The sequence below is a fragment of the Trachemys scripta genome, chromosome 14 (genome assembly GCF_013100865.1).
Source record: "Trachemys scripta elegans isolate TJP31775 chromosome 14, CAS_Tse_1.0, whole genome shotgun sequence".
In the NCBI taxonomy this organism is placed as follows: domain Eukaryota; kingdom Metazoa; phylum Chordata; order Testudines; family Emydidae; genus Trachemys; species Trachemys scripta.
This window is the reverse complement of record NC_048311.1, coordinates 27,953,484-27,970,147: the sequence shown is the minus strand read 5'-3', so window position 1 is coordinate 27,970,147 and position 16,664 is coordinate 27,953,484. Positions and strand designations below refer to the sequence as shown.

General features: G+C 40.6%; 1 protein-coding gene across 2 annotated transcripts in view; it reads left to right on the top strand.

Annotated features, from left to right (window-relative positions):
- PRKCA (protein kinase C alpha) overlaps positions 1–16,664 on the top strand; it is a gene marked incomplete at its 5' end in the record, with an annotated part of 305,495 nt that overhangs the window by 212,843 nt on the left and 75,988 nt on the right. For both annotated transcript variants that reach the window (XM_034790526.1, XM_034790525.1), the window contains 1 exon segment: positions 228–356. In XM_034790526.1, the coding sequence (XP_034646417.1) occupies positions 228–356 (129 nt within the window).

The window sequence follows — 16,664 nt, the reverse complement described above, 5'->3', positions numbered from 1 at the left end:
TAGGTGACTGAAGCTGAGCCTTTTATTGTGGTTAATACTTCAGTGTTTTTTAATAATATTTATAAGGAGAGCCATTGCATTTTGGTCGGTTTAAAAAAAAACCCCAACGATTAATCAGATGTTACAGAATAATTTTACCACTCATGTTTACCATATGTATTTAGCATAAATATATTGACTTTCATACATGTCATCATTTTCTGAACCTTTTCTTTCCTGATCCACAGCTTGCGATATGAATGTTCACAAACAGTGTGTAATAAACGTCCCAAGTCTGTGTGGAATGGATCACACAGAGAAAAGAGGAAGGATTTATCTGAAAGTTGAAGTCAGTGGTGACAAACTGCAAGTCACAGGTAAAAAAAAAAAAAAAAAAAAAAAGTGTTCTGAGAATTGGTGACAATAGAAAGGTTTAATTTGAACTTTCCTGGGCTTTGGAATAACTAACATAAGTTGTGTTCAGCATTATTTGTAGCCTATTTATGTGCCGTGAATGAAATCTAGGCTCATTGAAGTAAAGAACAAAACACCCCATTAATGTCAGTAAGGCAAGGATTTCATTCAATATGTACTTTAGTCTAAGAAATGCCATGTTATTATTTAAAAGAACAGGTTAGTTTATAATAGATACGCACATAGTTCAAAGAAATAATAGTGGCTCTAAATTAAAACGCAGGAACACTAACTTTAAAATCTCTATGAAATCAGTTTTTCAGGTAACCAACAGTAACCTGAAACATTCAGAAAAGCTGGGCCTCATTTACTTAAAAAAAAAAAAAAAGGGGGTGGGGGGGTGGGGTGGCAAGAGACTGCTTAGATTTCTCTTCAAGTAGGCACATATTCCTTTTGTTAACTTCAGTGGAGCTTCCTCATGCATATCAGAGAATGGGATTTGGCCTTTAGTTACCAACTGAGACATTAACAAACATAAAATACACATTCCTTGCTCTGTTGATAATTTTTCTAATTTTTATATTTTAGCTAGGAGTGACTAGCAGTGTACATTATGTGATGGTGACAAATGTTACAATTCGTTCCTATTTAAAGTAAATTATTTGTGTTCTCACATCCAGAATACTATGTACAGTTCAGATTAAAATGTATTTACATTAAAAGAGCTTGTGGTGTGGAGAGTAGGAAAGGAGGAGGAGATGGGGGGTGGTATAGTTGATCCTTTCTCTCGAGTATTTCACAGGTCATAAAGATCATGTTGAATTAATATGTAAAATATATCTAAAACCCAAATAAATTGTCGTGTCCTCATTTTCCAGACACTAATAAAAACAGATGTTAGACCCCGCTAATTAAATGTACAATGTTGTTTGAAAACAATAGAAATAATGAAATGTGACGTCATTTGGGAAGTGTCTACAGTAATAAGCAGGGATTAAATCCTGGCCCCATGGAAGTCAATGGGTATTTTACCATTGACTTCAACAGGACCAGGATTTCAACCCAAATGACCAGGACTCCTCCAGCGATGGGATCTGTAAAGCAAACATATAATATAAGAAACATTTACAGTTAAAACAGTTAGTGGAAAAATTGGCCCTCAGAATATGAACTTTGTGATCCTTTGGGTTTTAAGATGAGTGCTGCTCCCTTCATTATTGCTTTATTGTGATGGGGAATTAATTCCAGTTCTGAGGCCAAAGCAGAGCTGGAGGGATGTGAGGGTGTCTCCATTTTTCTCTTTTTTTCTTGGTTGTAGTGAAGTATCCGTTGTTGCTCTCATCATATGTAGGTATTGAACATCAGAGTTGCCCCCTTTAGATGCCAGACTGTACAGTCTACCAAAAATACATTAAATGATAAAGGATATTACCTTTAGTTATTCACTTTTTCTTATGTTTCAGAATAAGTTAGAACACACATTCTGGGTTTTCTTGTCAGGCTGTCTATGATTGATTGTAAGTTTTACAGGACCGTCAAGATTTTCCCCATACCTATCTACCTACATTTTTTCATCATTTTGACACCAGAATATTTTACACAGTATTCTATTAAATCTTGTAAAAGACACTGGAAAGGAAGGAAAGAGAAGGGTAACATATAACTACAGAAAATCAGAATAGCAGCCATGTGACAACTAATTGTAGCTAACTTTTTCCACTTGCATCCCACTGATGGAGGAGGAGTAAACTTCTCCAAGGTGCTGTTATTTAGGTCATGTTACTTTCACTAAATAGCGAAGGCATTTCTTAAATGATGTAGCAAGGTGTCTAAACTGTAACGTCAGGAGGAATTGATTTGAAAATCGTAACACTGAAGAAATTGAATATTTGTGTTAATGTAGGTCATTAATGAGAAAGGCACATGATTAAATACCTAACTTTAAAGCTGCTCTGCAAAAATGATTCAACAAAGCACTTAAAACACATGCTTAAATCCCATTGACTTCAGTGGGACTTCAGCACATGCTTAATTACTTTGTTGAATAGGGATAATTTTAAGCAACCACTTTTTTAGGCATGTGCTTAACAGTTCTGTTGAATTAGGGTCCCAGGATGAAGTTGACATTCAGCATTAGTTAGATGTCCTGAAACAGTTATACCAGAAACTAAGGCGATTTTGAAGACTTTTCAAATACTGAACAATGAGTAGTGTATTGATAACAAGTAGTTTTATTTTACAATAACTTGTTTTAGTATCCCGCCTGGAAACTGGTATCTGAAACTACTCTAGATTAGTATCAGAGGGGTAGCCGTGTTAGTCTGGATCTGTAAAAGCAGCAAAGAGTCCTGTGGCACCTTATAGACTAACAGACATATTGGAGCATGAGCTTTCCTGGGTGACATGCATCCGACGAAGTGGGTATTCACCCACGAAAGCTCATGCTCCAATACGTCTGTTAGTCTATAAGGTGCCACAGGACTCTTTGCTGCTTCTCAAGATTAATTCATTTTAACCTCTCATGGTACTTCGACTAGAAAGAAAGACACTTGAATTTAAAGAAAGTGCAGAAGATCAGTTTCGAAATCTTGCCAACTCACCGATTAGCCTTCACCTATAGACATTAGTTAATATTTTCATCTTTTTATGCATTGTGGGCCCGATTCTGCTTCCTTTTAAATCAATAACAAAAGTCCCATTGACTCCAGTGTAGCAGGATCAAATTCTTTGTTAGTTTTTTGTATTATAAATGTCTCTTCAGAGTTTCAAAGAGGGTAAAATGATTGTAGCTTCTACAGGTGCTGCTGGTTCTTTTCACATGCATCATCCTGTTGAAGAAACAGAGCAGATTCAATCATTTATTCCCTGAGTATTGAAGATACAATACTTGTAGTTTTCAAGTGTCTCAGTTTTAAGAAAAGTTTCCCAGAGGAAAAAACAGAAGTCATGTTAGGACAGGAGGTATTACTGTATTTAGATAAGACTAGCAGAACTGGAAGCTTCAGTGAGGTTCCAAGGTCGGATGTGCACATGATTATTTGTTTACAGTGGTGGTGTGGCCGTGTTGCTCCCAGGCTATTAGAGAGATAAGGTGGGTGAAGAAATATCTTTTATTGGACCAACTTATGTGGGTAAAAGAGGCAAGAAGAGTATTGAAGAAGAACTCCTCTGTGTAGCTTGAAAGCTCATCTCTTTCATCAACAGAAGCTGGTCCAATAAAAGATATTACCTCACCCAACCCGTCACAAATTTGAAAGATTTGCTTGTTACTGCAATGTATACACATCTCAATGAAGAGGAACAGTTTATCTACACAGGTGTATAAAGATATTCAAAAAAAAATTCACTTTGTATAACAACACAATGCATTTTGATAAGAATTAGGAATGTGCTGGACAGAAATCTGTATTGCCCGCTCTCCTGTCCGTATCTTGTCTCTATCCGTTTTAATAGCAAGCTAAAAATATTTTAAATGGACAAAAAGACTCTATCAGGGAGATTCATTAGGGAGGCAAAACAGACTATTGATTTGAAATACAAAATTATCTAGCAGCACAGGAGAAACTGAAGAAATAATAATCGGTTTAAATCCAAGGTAGATGGGTTGTAGCTTGTTCTTTTGAAAGACCGCTTTAGTGTTTTTCTTAAAAAATAATTATAATTTTTTTTAAAGTAGAAAATGGACTCTGTTCAGACAGCATCCCAAGTCAACAGTGTGTATTGCTCAGAATTTCTTCTTTGGCATTTTCTCATTCACTATCCTAATTGAGTTGATATGCCGAACAGCAGCAGATGTGCTTGCAGAATTTGCAACAAAGAACTTGCTGCTGCCACAGTTGTGATTCTTTCCCTAGTCATTAACCTCAGCTATCAATCTGGGTTTGCCAATACCATGTATTGATGGAGCAATTTTTTTAAAAGGATGCTTGCCTCAAATTCTCTTATATTGAATACTGAATATATTGAATATTGAATCTTAGATAGACAATTGTCTAGAATGCAGGAATATATTGCATCTGCATGTCCTTAGTCTCCTGTGGATTCTTGATACCGTGATTGAAATTAGAATTCAGACAAAATATTTTGCAGTTTGCATCCAATGTGCACTGGGCATAAAAAACAATTATTTGTTAAGCATCAGCATTGTGGTTAAACATCTCAAAAACTTTACTGCACCTAAATCTCAAAATATTTCTATCCCAGTTTTATAAGACTGGGAGTTTTAGATAGTTCACCTAAGCAGAATCTAGGTTCTGACTGCTCAGCAGAGCTAAAACAATTTTTTTCCAGTTCTCTCATTACTTATTGTTTCTGGGATGAGCCAATAATAGGCCTTAGGGTGTAGTGGAAAGTCTCAGAACTGCTTTTCATGTGTCAAAGATACTTACCAGCATTTGACAAAAATCGTTCAAAATTTTTTACATTTTAAATTCTAACATGGAAGGAAAAAGTGTTTTTTCCCGCAAGCATAGTATCCTGTAAAGCAGAATTACATTGGCTTTCAGAATGCGTCTTTGGTCACATTTGTTTAGACATTGATAGCAGATAGTCTAGGATCTGCTGGACTGTATAAATATTCACTAGATTGTGCTTACTGCCAGAGAAGGTCTACAGAAGGCTGGAACTACTAAGGAAGAAAACAGGTGCACTGAGCTAACTGTGTCAAAGCCAAAAACAGGGTCCTATCTTACAAGTCTGGAAGTATTTATTCTCCCTACATCCATGATGTTTTAGTGGCATAAAATAGATGCTCTGAGAGGTCAATAAGCCTGACTTTTTAAGAGAGCAATCATTGTGTTTTTACCACTGTTTGGTCCAGTTTAATCACAGACTTTTCCCTCTAAGAATGGTGGATCTTTTTGAATGGGATTCATAATTACTTATCTTGCCAGTAGATGAGCAGAAGGCTGGAACCAGCGTATGTAGCAGAACAGGCCTGAGGCGCCATAACATTTAGAATGAAATCCTGGCTCCACTGATCGCATCCCTGTCAGACCTGCAGGGATGAGACATAGTGCCTAAAAGGGAGGGGAAGGCAGAAGCACATACTTGGCAAGGCAAGAACCAGGCCTCTCCTTCTCTGTGTAATGATTGGGCCGTGGACATGCTTATCTAGTGTTCAGGGCAGGAGGCTGGTGTAGTGGTTGAAACAGAGCTAGACAGGCCTGCTGGTAGCATCAGGAGCCATGTTATCAAGTCAGGGTGAGCGAGAGCCAGAGGTCAGAGCAATGTTCATAAGCCATATGTCAAGTCCTGGGAGCAAACTAGAGCTGAGGGCCAGAAATCAGGAACCAAGCATCAAAGCTGTGGTCAGAATATGACTATCACGTCCAGGGAGCAAGCTGGAGCCGGGAGCCAGAGGTTGGAGCCAGAGTATCAGCCAGAACAGGAGCAGGAAGCCACGGACAAGAAACAGGGATCTGAGGGCAGGACCAGAAACACAGCTGTGGTTGTGGAACACTATGGAGCAGCCAGGCATCTAGATCTGCTGAGATTTGAGACTGTGCCAGTTAGATCCTTCAGCCCAGGAGGCCGGGTTCATTAGCTCAGTCAGCAGAAGGCAATGAGCAATGAGTCAGCTGTGGGTCCCTGACACTCCAGTCCTCCACCTCCCATGGACAGGTCAAGCCAGTTGGCTTTCGTGCTCACCCCGTATTTTATAAATTCTGCCTGGGTTTTTCAAGGGCATCTTACGCCCTACTTATTCACCTTCATGAAAAGGATCTTGGGGCTTGCACCAGAGTAAATTTGAGAATTAGGATTCTGAGGACTATGGAATTGATTAGGTGGTTATGTTCACACGCAAAATTGATTTGGTCAGAGATGCTCTCAAGAAAAGTTTGGTGGGGAGCTTTTGAGCCAGCCTGTATGGACAGGCCCCGGAAGAATGTGATCCGTGAAGTTGCCTTGTGGCTCAGTGATCACACATAGGGCATACAGGTTGGAAGAGAATCATCTAGGAAGTTATGGAATCCATATTCTTGGAGGTTTTTAAGAACAGGTTAGACAAACAGGAATGGGGGGGAGGGGATGGACTAGGTGACCTCTTGAGGTCCCTTCCAACCCTATATTTCTATAATTCACAAACCTGCTTGAAATGTTCAGTCTCTCTAGATCAATGGTTCTCAACCTATTTACCATAGTAGACTACATTTTGCAGCTCTTTATGTGTTATGCGAGCCACATCCACACAATGTATATTGTGACAGGTTAGACCCTTACACACACACACCCTGGTCTGGGATGCCACCTGATGTACTGAGTATTCACTGAGCCTGCCTGCTCCACTAGCCTGGGCTCCCTCTCCCTGTTTTGCTGAATCAGGCTCTCCGGCCTCTGGCAGCGCACACACAGGTAGGGACGAACAAGCTGTAGAATCATACAAAGTCTGCAAGCAGGTCTCTATGGGAAGTTTCAGCTAGGAAATTGCCCAGCACTCAAGTGCACAGCCCCTTTGGAGAGTAAACCCAAAATAATATTGTCTTGCGCTGTATAGAAAAGTCTGCACAGTGCAAGCTCATAAAAATTTGCACTCTCCCTCGATGTGGAGAGAGAGATATGCACAGTTTCTTCCCCCCACCCCGGATATGAATTGCACAAACTGGGTGACGTTATAAACCAGAAATAAGTTTATTCACTATAAAAGGTAAATTTTAAGTAATTACAAGGGATAGCAAACAGAACAGAGCAGATCACTGAGCAAATAAAACAAAACACGCAAACTAAGCTTGATTCACTAAAGAAACAGGTTACAAAATGGCTTAGGCAGGATGCAGAGTTTCTGTAGCTTAGAGTTTGTTGTTTCTCTTTACAGACTAGACTCCTCTGTCTCAGTCTAGACTCAGCCCTTGCCTTTCCATCACCTTAGTTCCTTTGTCTCCACAGGTACTTTTAGCAATCTTTCTTCTTGGGTGGGAAGGCAGTGAAGGGAGAGTGCTGATGGCCTTGCCTCCCAGCCTTAAATAGAATTTACATAAGGCCTTTGTTTCCCTTGGAAAAGTACCAGCATTGTCCAAGATGGTATTTTGCATCAGGTGATATCATTACCTGACCTTGCAGTGTTGAAGCAACCATGAAACCAGGTTTATTTGCAATGTCCATAGGAAGAACTCCAAGAAGATGGAAGATCCACATCTTTGAAGACTCGTTGTCTTTTTCTAACGACCCATCAAGGCTGATTGCTTACTGTCTGGTGGGCGTTTCCCAAATGTATATGCAGTTGTAATTGTTACATAGTTAATATTCCTAACTCCAGGTACAGAAATGATACATGCATACAAATTGGATAATCACATTCATCATAATCTTTCCAATGATATCTCACATGATCCACCTTGAATAAAACATCTTAGTTATGCCATATTCATATCATAACCATATTTCTATGAAGAATATGTGGTGTAACATCACCCAACACAATATACATACTACCTGTATGGCCCTGAAGATGTCGCATGAACTGCAGCTGTGTGATGATTAGGCTGCAAGCAGCCAATAGCCTGTGGATTAAGAACCACTGCTCTAGATATTAGTCCGATAGTAACATTTTAAGATATAATTAAACAACAAGAAAAAAACTGATGATACGTTTTTTCAATATTCTCTTGAGGCAATATTCATTCACACTGCAGCTCATTTACTCTACATTTGTGTATTTTCAGAAAGTAAAGAGTATCATACTTTATGATCCCTGTAGATTATCAGTTATTTACAAGACTTGGACATAATGAGGTGCTACAATATAACTGTATAAATCAATCCTCACAGTTCAGATTTTTATTTGAAAAACACATTTCCAAAATGTGAGGACAGCAAAGCTGTAAAAGGTTTTTTGTTGTGGGCTGTTAAGTTTTCAGAATTTGTTCATTGTGGAACATACACAAAAATAGGTTTCAAGTCAAGTTTTTTTCATAATCACCATTTTAGTGAGTGCACTTGTCAAATACTGTGGCTCATGTGTTTATAGGAAAGCATTTCCATCCTACAATTAATAGCTCTGTGGCTGCAAAGGCAAATGTTTGTTATAGTTTCTCAATGTATATAATAATTGTGGTACCACTTGTGCTATTACAATTAACGGCTTATCAGCATTTCCATTGTCATGGGTCCAGAAAATGACTTGAAATAAAAATGGCAATTTGGTCCTTGGAAGCAAATTTTTTTTTTCAAAACTAACCAACCGAAGACATATGGATTTCGGATTCTTTTTTTGTGTCTTTCACCCCCAAAAAAACAACTTCTGAAGCTGGGTATATATATTTTTGCTTTATTGAAATTTCACATTTTTAATACCTCTTCTCCCAGTAACACGTTGCCTTTAAAATGAGTCAAATAAAAAGCTTTGGAAGAAAGCTCTTTCACAAGAGCTGGCAAGAAGGGTCCCACAGCTGCGAGCCTCAAAGAATTGGATGAATACATCATCAGGACACTTCAGGCATAGAAGTACAAAAAAGGGATGCTTGGCAGCTGCTGTACAGGACTTGGCCTGAAATTTTGTTTACTTATTTATTTTGATAAATACTAACCCCTTGGGCTGGCATTCCCAAATGCTGCTCCTATCCTGCATCCTGTTTTGGTTGCTAAATAACTTTAACTTTTGCAGGTTTTTGTATTCTTCCAAACAGTGCACTGTTTGGATTGCCTGCAAAACATTTGTGCTGTTAAATGTACAGCCGGCACCTATGGTGGCATCCCATAAATTCCTTAAATAGACAGAACTCTTAACAACCATTCCTGCCTCAGTAAGCAAAATGGTTTGAGGCTGCAGCATTGATAGCTATTGTGGGAGAGGAGTTGTGGGTGACATTTCTTAGTGAGGTGCTCCTTAGTAGATTGCAGTTTGTGAGCCAGTATTGTTGAGTAAGGCTAGGTCTACACTAGGGTGGGGGATCGACCTAAGATACGCTAACTTCAGCTACGCGAATAGCGAATAGCATAGCTGAAGTTGGCGTATCTTAGGTCGATTTTCCTGGCCGTGAGGACGGCGCAAGTTGACCGCTGCCACTCCCCCGTCAACTCCGCTTCTGCGTCTCACAGCGGTGGAGTTCTGGAGTCGACGGCAAAGCGATCGGGGATCGATTTTATCACGTCTACACTAGATGCGATAAATCGATCCCCGATCGATTGATCACTACCCGCCAATCCGGCGGGTAGTGTAGACATACCCTAAGTGCCTTTGAGTACTATACTTAGAAAGACAATAAGGAGGTTCAGGTGGCTTTTGTTTGGGAAGGGGCTATTGCATATGTATACTTGCTAATGTGGTAATTTGCACCACTGAATAGTATTGGGGGGAAGTGGGAACTGAACCAGATGGCAATGGCCTAGTGGCTTAAACAGTGCATTTAAAATATCTAAGCAACCTGGAGAACATTGGCAGGATTGCCACAGTCCTTCAGAAGTAGATCTACTGTATTTAATTCCATGTAATTTATTTAGTGGGGACGTCAAGATGAGACCTTAAAAGCAGAGCTCCTGGTTGGTCTGCATGCAGATTACAGACCTTGTGGCACTTATGAAAAATTGTGTAGGAATTACCCCAATGTTTTAGCCACAATTTCACCTCCCATACACTCTAAGCTAAGCGGAGTGCTGTGCACTAGATAGTGCCAAGTAGCCACTTTCCTTCCCTAGCAGGCTGAACTATACTGGAGCTTCATGGAGAGGCTTCATAACGCATTTTGGAGATGCAGATTGCGCTCTGAATGTAAGATGTCCTTGTTGCTCTAATTGTTTAAAACTGAGTAAATCTGGAGATAATTAAAGGGCTCTTGGACTGCTTTAGGTTATGTTGCTCTTTCTGGAACAGAGTGTAGGTTTTTGTTGTGCAACCAAGATGCCTGAGGTTTGATTTAATGTTTGTTTACCATTATCAGGATGTAAACAAAAATACGTATTTCTTAAACAGCAACCCAACCTACATGGTCTTCATCCACAGCTCAGATAAACTGGGATGACCAGATGTTACAAAAATCCTGGATATTTTTGTAAAATTTACCACATGGGTAGGCGATTAGGATTACTTCCACAGTTTAGGAAACTTTCTGGTCTGTCTGGCATGGGGATCAGGGGTGAAGGGAGGATTCAATAGGCATGACCTAGCGCAGGGGTTGGCAACGTTTGGCACAAGGCTCTCCAGGGTAAGCACCCTGGCGGGCCGGGCCAGTTTATTTACCTGCTGACACGGCAGGTTCGGCCGATCACGGCGCCCACTCGCCACGGTTCGCCGTCCCGGGCCAATGGGGGTGGCGAGAAATGGCGCAAGCGAGGGATGTGCTGGCCGCGGCTTCCCGACGACCCCATTGGCCCGGGACGGCGAACCGCGGCGAGCGGGGGCCGCGATCGGCCGAACCTGCCGCGTCAACAGGTAAATAAACTGGCCCAGCCCGCCAAGGTGCTTACCCTGGCGAGCCGCGTGCCAAATGTTGCCGACCCCTGACCTAGAGTTTGTTTGGAGGATTATGTTAAGCTTGAAGCCTGCCTTTCTTCTAGTCTGTTCTTTAGCAGGACATTTGCTGACACCCTTTCACACCCATTACATGGGTGGAACAGGCTTTAAATCCTGTGGTTTGTGACTAGTACGGGCAAGTCTCATCTTACGCTGGGGTTACGTTCCGCTGTCAGCGCGTAAAGCGAAAATCGCGTATAGTCAAAATTACATTGAGTGTAATGGCAGGCCGAATTACCTGCACTACAGGTACAGTATTTAAATTGTTATTTTTCTCTTTTGTTTTGTTTTTGCTGACCGCGCAAAGCTGAATTCCCGCATGTTAAATGCGCATAAGATGAGACTCGCCTGTATGTAGTGAGCCCTTGCTCTGCTTAATAGTGAACACACAATTCATATACAAAAAATAGAGGAAAAAGATATGAAGTGCAATTAGCGCTCTGAAATATTTTTAGATATGTAGCTTAATGCTTTGGGTACAAATAAAAGGACACTGTCAAAGTCTGCTCTGTTATCTGATCCAAATTTGAGCCATTATTTTCTCTTGACTTTCCATTATGTAGCTTTTCTTTCATCATAGCACACTGAAGATTGGGGTCTATTAGAAAAGCACAAAGCTTGACCATAAGAGGAATAGCGGAGAAGATGTTCATGCTCTCCTAATAGAAAATAATGTAGTTATTTACATCAAGGCTCCAATTCCACTTTACACACTTGTCTGGAGTTCAGTTAAATGTTAAATATGCATTCAGCAGTGATTTATCTCCCATGGAGGAGAATGATTCACGTTGGATCCTGTTGGCTGCAGTTAAAATACAAGTTTCTTCTGATGCTGAATCACTGGATGTGGATGTGCTGCAGGAGGTGCATAGTTGTGTGAAAATCTGTACTTCCCTTTCTTTTCTGTGAAGACCTTGGATAGCATTTTTAAAAACGAGACTTAGGGTCCTAAGTGATCAGGCAAAAGCTATTTTTCTTTGTCAGCTACAGGCTGATGAATGCGTTACTGAAGCCTACTAATCTTTGAGACTAACTAGATTAGTTCACATTGGCTTTATTGGCACATCTGAAACAAACCATGAAAATGAAAAGAGCACAATTGTCATGGAGGGCTGCAAAACAGTAGCACCCCTCAGAAGAGTGGAAGCAAATTATTGTAAAGCTCTGCTTCGGTGTCCTGGCTTTAATGGGAAGAGAAATCAACATTGACAGGGCAGCTCATTTTTCAGCAGTATTTTAATTGCTTCTAATTATAGGGTTATCATTTTAAGGGTAATATTAATTGCTATGAAATTAGCACCGGAAATGTTTTCTTGCGCTGAAAAGTTAAAGCAGTGGCTTTGGAGTAGATTCATAAGTGAGGTTTCACATCATGTTTTCCAAACACTGTCTTTCCAAAAAATGTTATTTGGTGTCAATTAGGAATGGAAAGAAGCAAATCACTTGGGACAGTTGTAGGAAATGAGGTTGCCGCAAAACTGAATGTGTTTCGCAGGTGAAATCTAAATTAATTGTTCTCTACTTTCTTCTAATATGTGTAGAAGGCGGATGATTTTAAAAGTGATCCCAAAACCATGAGGAGAAAAGATGGGCTGGTGGTTAAGGAGGACTGGTCAGTAGAAGACCTTGTTTTTATTCCCAGCTCTGCCACTGGTTTCTGTTATGACTTCAGACAAGTCACTTCATCGCTCTGTGCCTCAGTTTCTCATGTGTACAATGAGGATAATTTTTTTCTCCCGTGAATCCCAGGGGTGCTGGAAGGCTTAAGTCATTGGCACTGTGAAGGTTCTTTGAGTTCTGCAGATTGAGGATCTCATAGAGGAGCAATATATTATTAATACATACAGTAATTTATTTATAGCCGTTAATTGGATTGCTTTACATTTTTCTTTACAATTAATTTTCTTTAATTATATTGGAGAGCAAACAGAGAAATCAAAAGATGAGCCTGGATGGCACAAAAGAGCTTTTAATACATTAGTAGGTGATTCCACAATTTGCTCCCTTTGCTTAATGTATCTGACAGTGTTGCACCCATATAGCTGTGAAACAAGAAAGTTTCCACTCCAGAGGTTCAGTGGGAAGAAAACCCTGACATGTTTTAAAGGTTTTGTTCAATTTTTTTTATTGATCTGAACACTGAGGAAACTAGCAAGTTCTTAAATGGATAATGCCTAGAAACTAGTTTCCTATGAGTTTTACAAATGCAGGAAGAGGGTGTTAGTTTGAGAGGTCAGTGGGAGACTGGGACAATTAGCATTCCTTTCGGGGAGGGTGGGGAAAGGCTGGGGAGCGGGTAGAAGGAGTTCTCTTTTTTCTGGTGTTTTTTTTCCTTTATCCCTTCCATTGAGCACAACTATTGGATTGAAAGATCTTACAAAAAATTACATCTATCATTGGTCAGAAATTGAAATTGGTTGCAGGGTCATGTTGACCCCGGAAGTGGATTTGAAACCAGTAGCCAGGACAATTCTCCATTTTCGTTTAGGAGCTTGTGTGCCTGTTGGGGTAATTGTGTTGCATGCAAGTTGAAAGATTTATGAATTCCTCAGCTCAACAGCTGTCAGCAGTTGCAGCATCTCCTTCAAATGCAATGTCCTAGTCATGACAAATGAAATACTGCACTACTCTGCTCACTGGATTTAATAAGTTATTCACACATTACAATTAAATACCGCATTTTTTTAAATCTTGTTGACCTAACCTTTCGTTCAAGAAGGCATGCTTCTTTGTGGCAGTTCTAAAATATTAATACCTAATTCTGTTTCAGATGGCCTGGAGTTTGCAATCCATGGTTCACTAAGGAAAAAGGTTTTAGAGCTCTTCTTTTCAGTGTACCTGAAGGCAGTAAATCTTGGGTGTTTATTGTTGTTGCTCTTTGTTTAGAAAATCTCTTGAATTGTTTTCAGTTAGCTCTATATATCCTTTTCCTTATTAACTTATTGTTAACATTGTGGTTTGTTGGCAGGTTGCTGTTATTAAACACACTTTTATTATTCCCAATCCTGCTGCTTGTTGTATTGTATTGACTTCCACTCAGAGCACATCTATATTTGATGAATATGAAAGCACAGCTCCTTTCTTGAATTGTTCTGTTTTTTGCTGATCCCATTTTATAATCTTACCATCTGATGTTGTGCAGTGAGTGAATCTGTAGGTGGCTGAATCAGACTCCGCCCCCCCCCTTCTAAAATTATTTTTATACTGAGCTAATGGAAATCGTTGTGAGAAAATAACCTTGCGTGGTGCACTGAAATGTAAAAAATTGTCACATTACTGAGATTCTAAACTCTGGCCTAACAGTTGCTAGGAGTTGAATTTGACAGCATCTTATAACAAAGAATTGCCATATTGACGTACTCATTCATTTAGGGCCAGGGTGCCACTGACTTGCTGTCATCTTATGTTCCTAATGTTATGTAAACTTCTCAATTAAAAAAAAAACTGTTTTACCATCCATTATATTCAGTTTTGTATGTGTATGTTCCTCAGTTATGGAGAATATAGGACCGAGTTTTGTATATAATGAGGCTTGTGTTAGAAAGGAGCCTTGGAATGCTCTTTGTAGAAGATAGGAGCAGAGGATGGCTGCCCAGCTGTGTAATATAGCCTTGCTATGAGTTAGTGGGGTTCTCCTCGCCCCTAATCCCAACTTTTCCAAATTGCTCCTGGCTGTTGGAGTCAATGTTTCCTAATCGAAGACAAGCTACACTAGTGGCTGTGAATGTTCAAGTTTTTGTTAGGGAAGCCACAAAGCTTACAAGTATAAAACAGCTGAGTACCACGACTCTGCCACATCATTGATGCAACCTGGCGAATTCTGACTAATTTCTGGGTCCTTGTCAGAATTCTGTCTCCTCTAAAAGTTCCCCTTTCATTTTATCCCTATTTTAAAAAGTCAGCCTGTTCAGATGAGATTAGCAGTGAGCTCACATTAGAATCTTTCTGCATCCGCCTCATTAACATTGCTTTCAATTTTTGTTCTGCGCCGAGAGTATCACTGAAATAAAGGACTTGCTACTTTATTACTGCCTGCAAGGTACCAGCTGTGATTTTAAAAATGAATGTGTGTGAGCAATCTGTCTACTTGACCAGCTTGTAACTCCCAACTGTCACTGGGATTTGCCAGTAACTGCCATTGAGCAAGGTGATTCCCAGAAGATTTGCTCCATGTGAGAGGGATTTGTACTGTAACAGAATATAATTGCACATTTTCTCTTGTTTCCTGTGACCTCTTCAACCTTCTCTGGTGATCCCAGAATCCAATGCCCTCCGTGCTCATTGTAGAGTGGGCCTGCTCTTCTAAGCTGTTTCCTTGTGATTCCCACTTAGATCCGTAGTAAGTTTGCTTTTACCATAAAGTAGTAGCAGAATGTTTTCCTTAAGGAGCTACAAATGCCCAAACTAAACGACATCTAATATAACCCTATGAAAGTATTTCAAAATATAAACTGAAGAACACAGGTTAAGGATCTGATACCATCTTCTGGCAATTTCGTATTGCAAAGGAAGTGCTTTAAAAATAATAATAAAAATAAGATATGGAGATATCCTATCTCCTAGAACTGGAAGGGACCTTGAAAGGTCATCAAGTCCAGCCCCCTGCCTTCACTAGCAGGACCAAGTACTGATTTTGCCCCAGATCCCTGAGTGGCCCCCTTAAGGATTGAACTCACAACCCTGGGTTTAGCAGGCCAATGCTCAAACCACTGAGCTATCCCTCCCCCCAACAAAGGGGGGACAGCTTTCCCTGTCAAAACTCACATTGTTCTGAAAAGGTATCCTATCCTACAACAGCGAATGTGTTTAAAAGGGGATAACTAATATATTCTAGTGAGACAGTATAATAGAACCCAGGAGATTTCCAGCTGTGGAATAAAAAAGGTACATCTTTCTCGGTGTGAATTTAAAGTAGAGAAACTCCAGTAGCTCCAAATTCTTATTAAAGGGTAGCAGAGACTATGGTAAATTTCTTACTGGCATGAAAGGATATATTAGTAAAGGACACAAGAAAATGGTCACATTAAAATTAGCTATTTTTTCACCTTATAATATAAGGAAAATGAATCACTCTTCTATACCTTGTTGGATAGATCGCCTACCAAATGCAGACACTTTCATATTCCACACTCATTATGGCATCAGGATCCAGTAAATGTGAGAGTAATAAGTGAGCATTGCTCTCCAACAGGATATTAAGAGGATTTAACTTGGCTGGGAATAGTCATTTGTTAGAGAAAATTCTTACATTACAGGACTTTGTAGTGGTGATGGACTATATGGAAATTAGAACGAGAATTGTTTTCCTCTGCCACAAAAGAAGTGTGGCATAAGTAGTTCATTTTGGTGCTGATTATATAGGGTTACCATATTTAAAAAATAAAAAAAGAGGACACTCCACGGGGCCATGGCCCCGCCCCTTTCCCACCCCCGGCCCCATCCCAACTCCGCTCCTTCCCCAAAGTCCCTGCCCTAACTCCCCCTCCTCTCTCCCAGCCACGCGAAAAGGGCTGTCCGAGCACTACCGGCTTCACGGTTTGCCGGGCAGCCCCCAGTCCCTGCACCCCTGGCCAGCACTTCCCCAGTGCAGCTGGAGCCCGGGAGGGGAAGCGCCCAGCCAGGGGTGCAGGGTCTGGAGGCTGTCCGGCAAACCGTGAAGCCGGTAGTGCTCGGGCTTCGGGCAGCCCCCATGCCTCCAGACCCTGCACCCCTGGCTGGGCACTTCCCCTCCCGGGCTCCGGCTGCTCTGCTCCTCCCCTGACTCTTTGGCTCTGTTTAAGAGCCGAGCTGCCCGAGGGCTACTGGCTTCGGGCAGCCCCCTTGC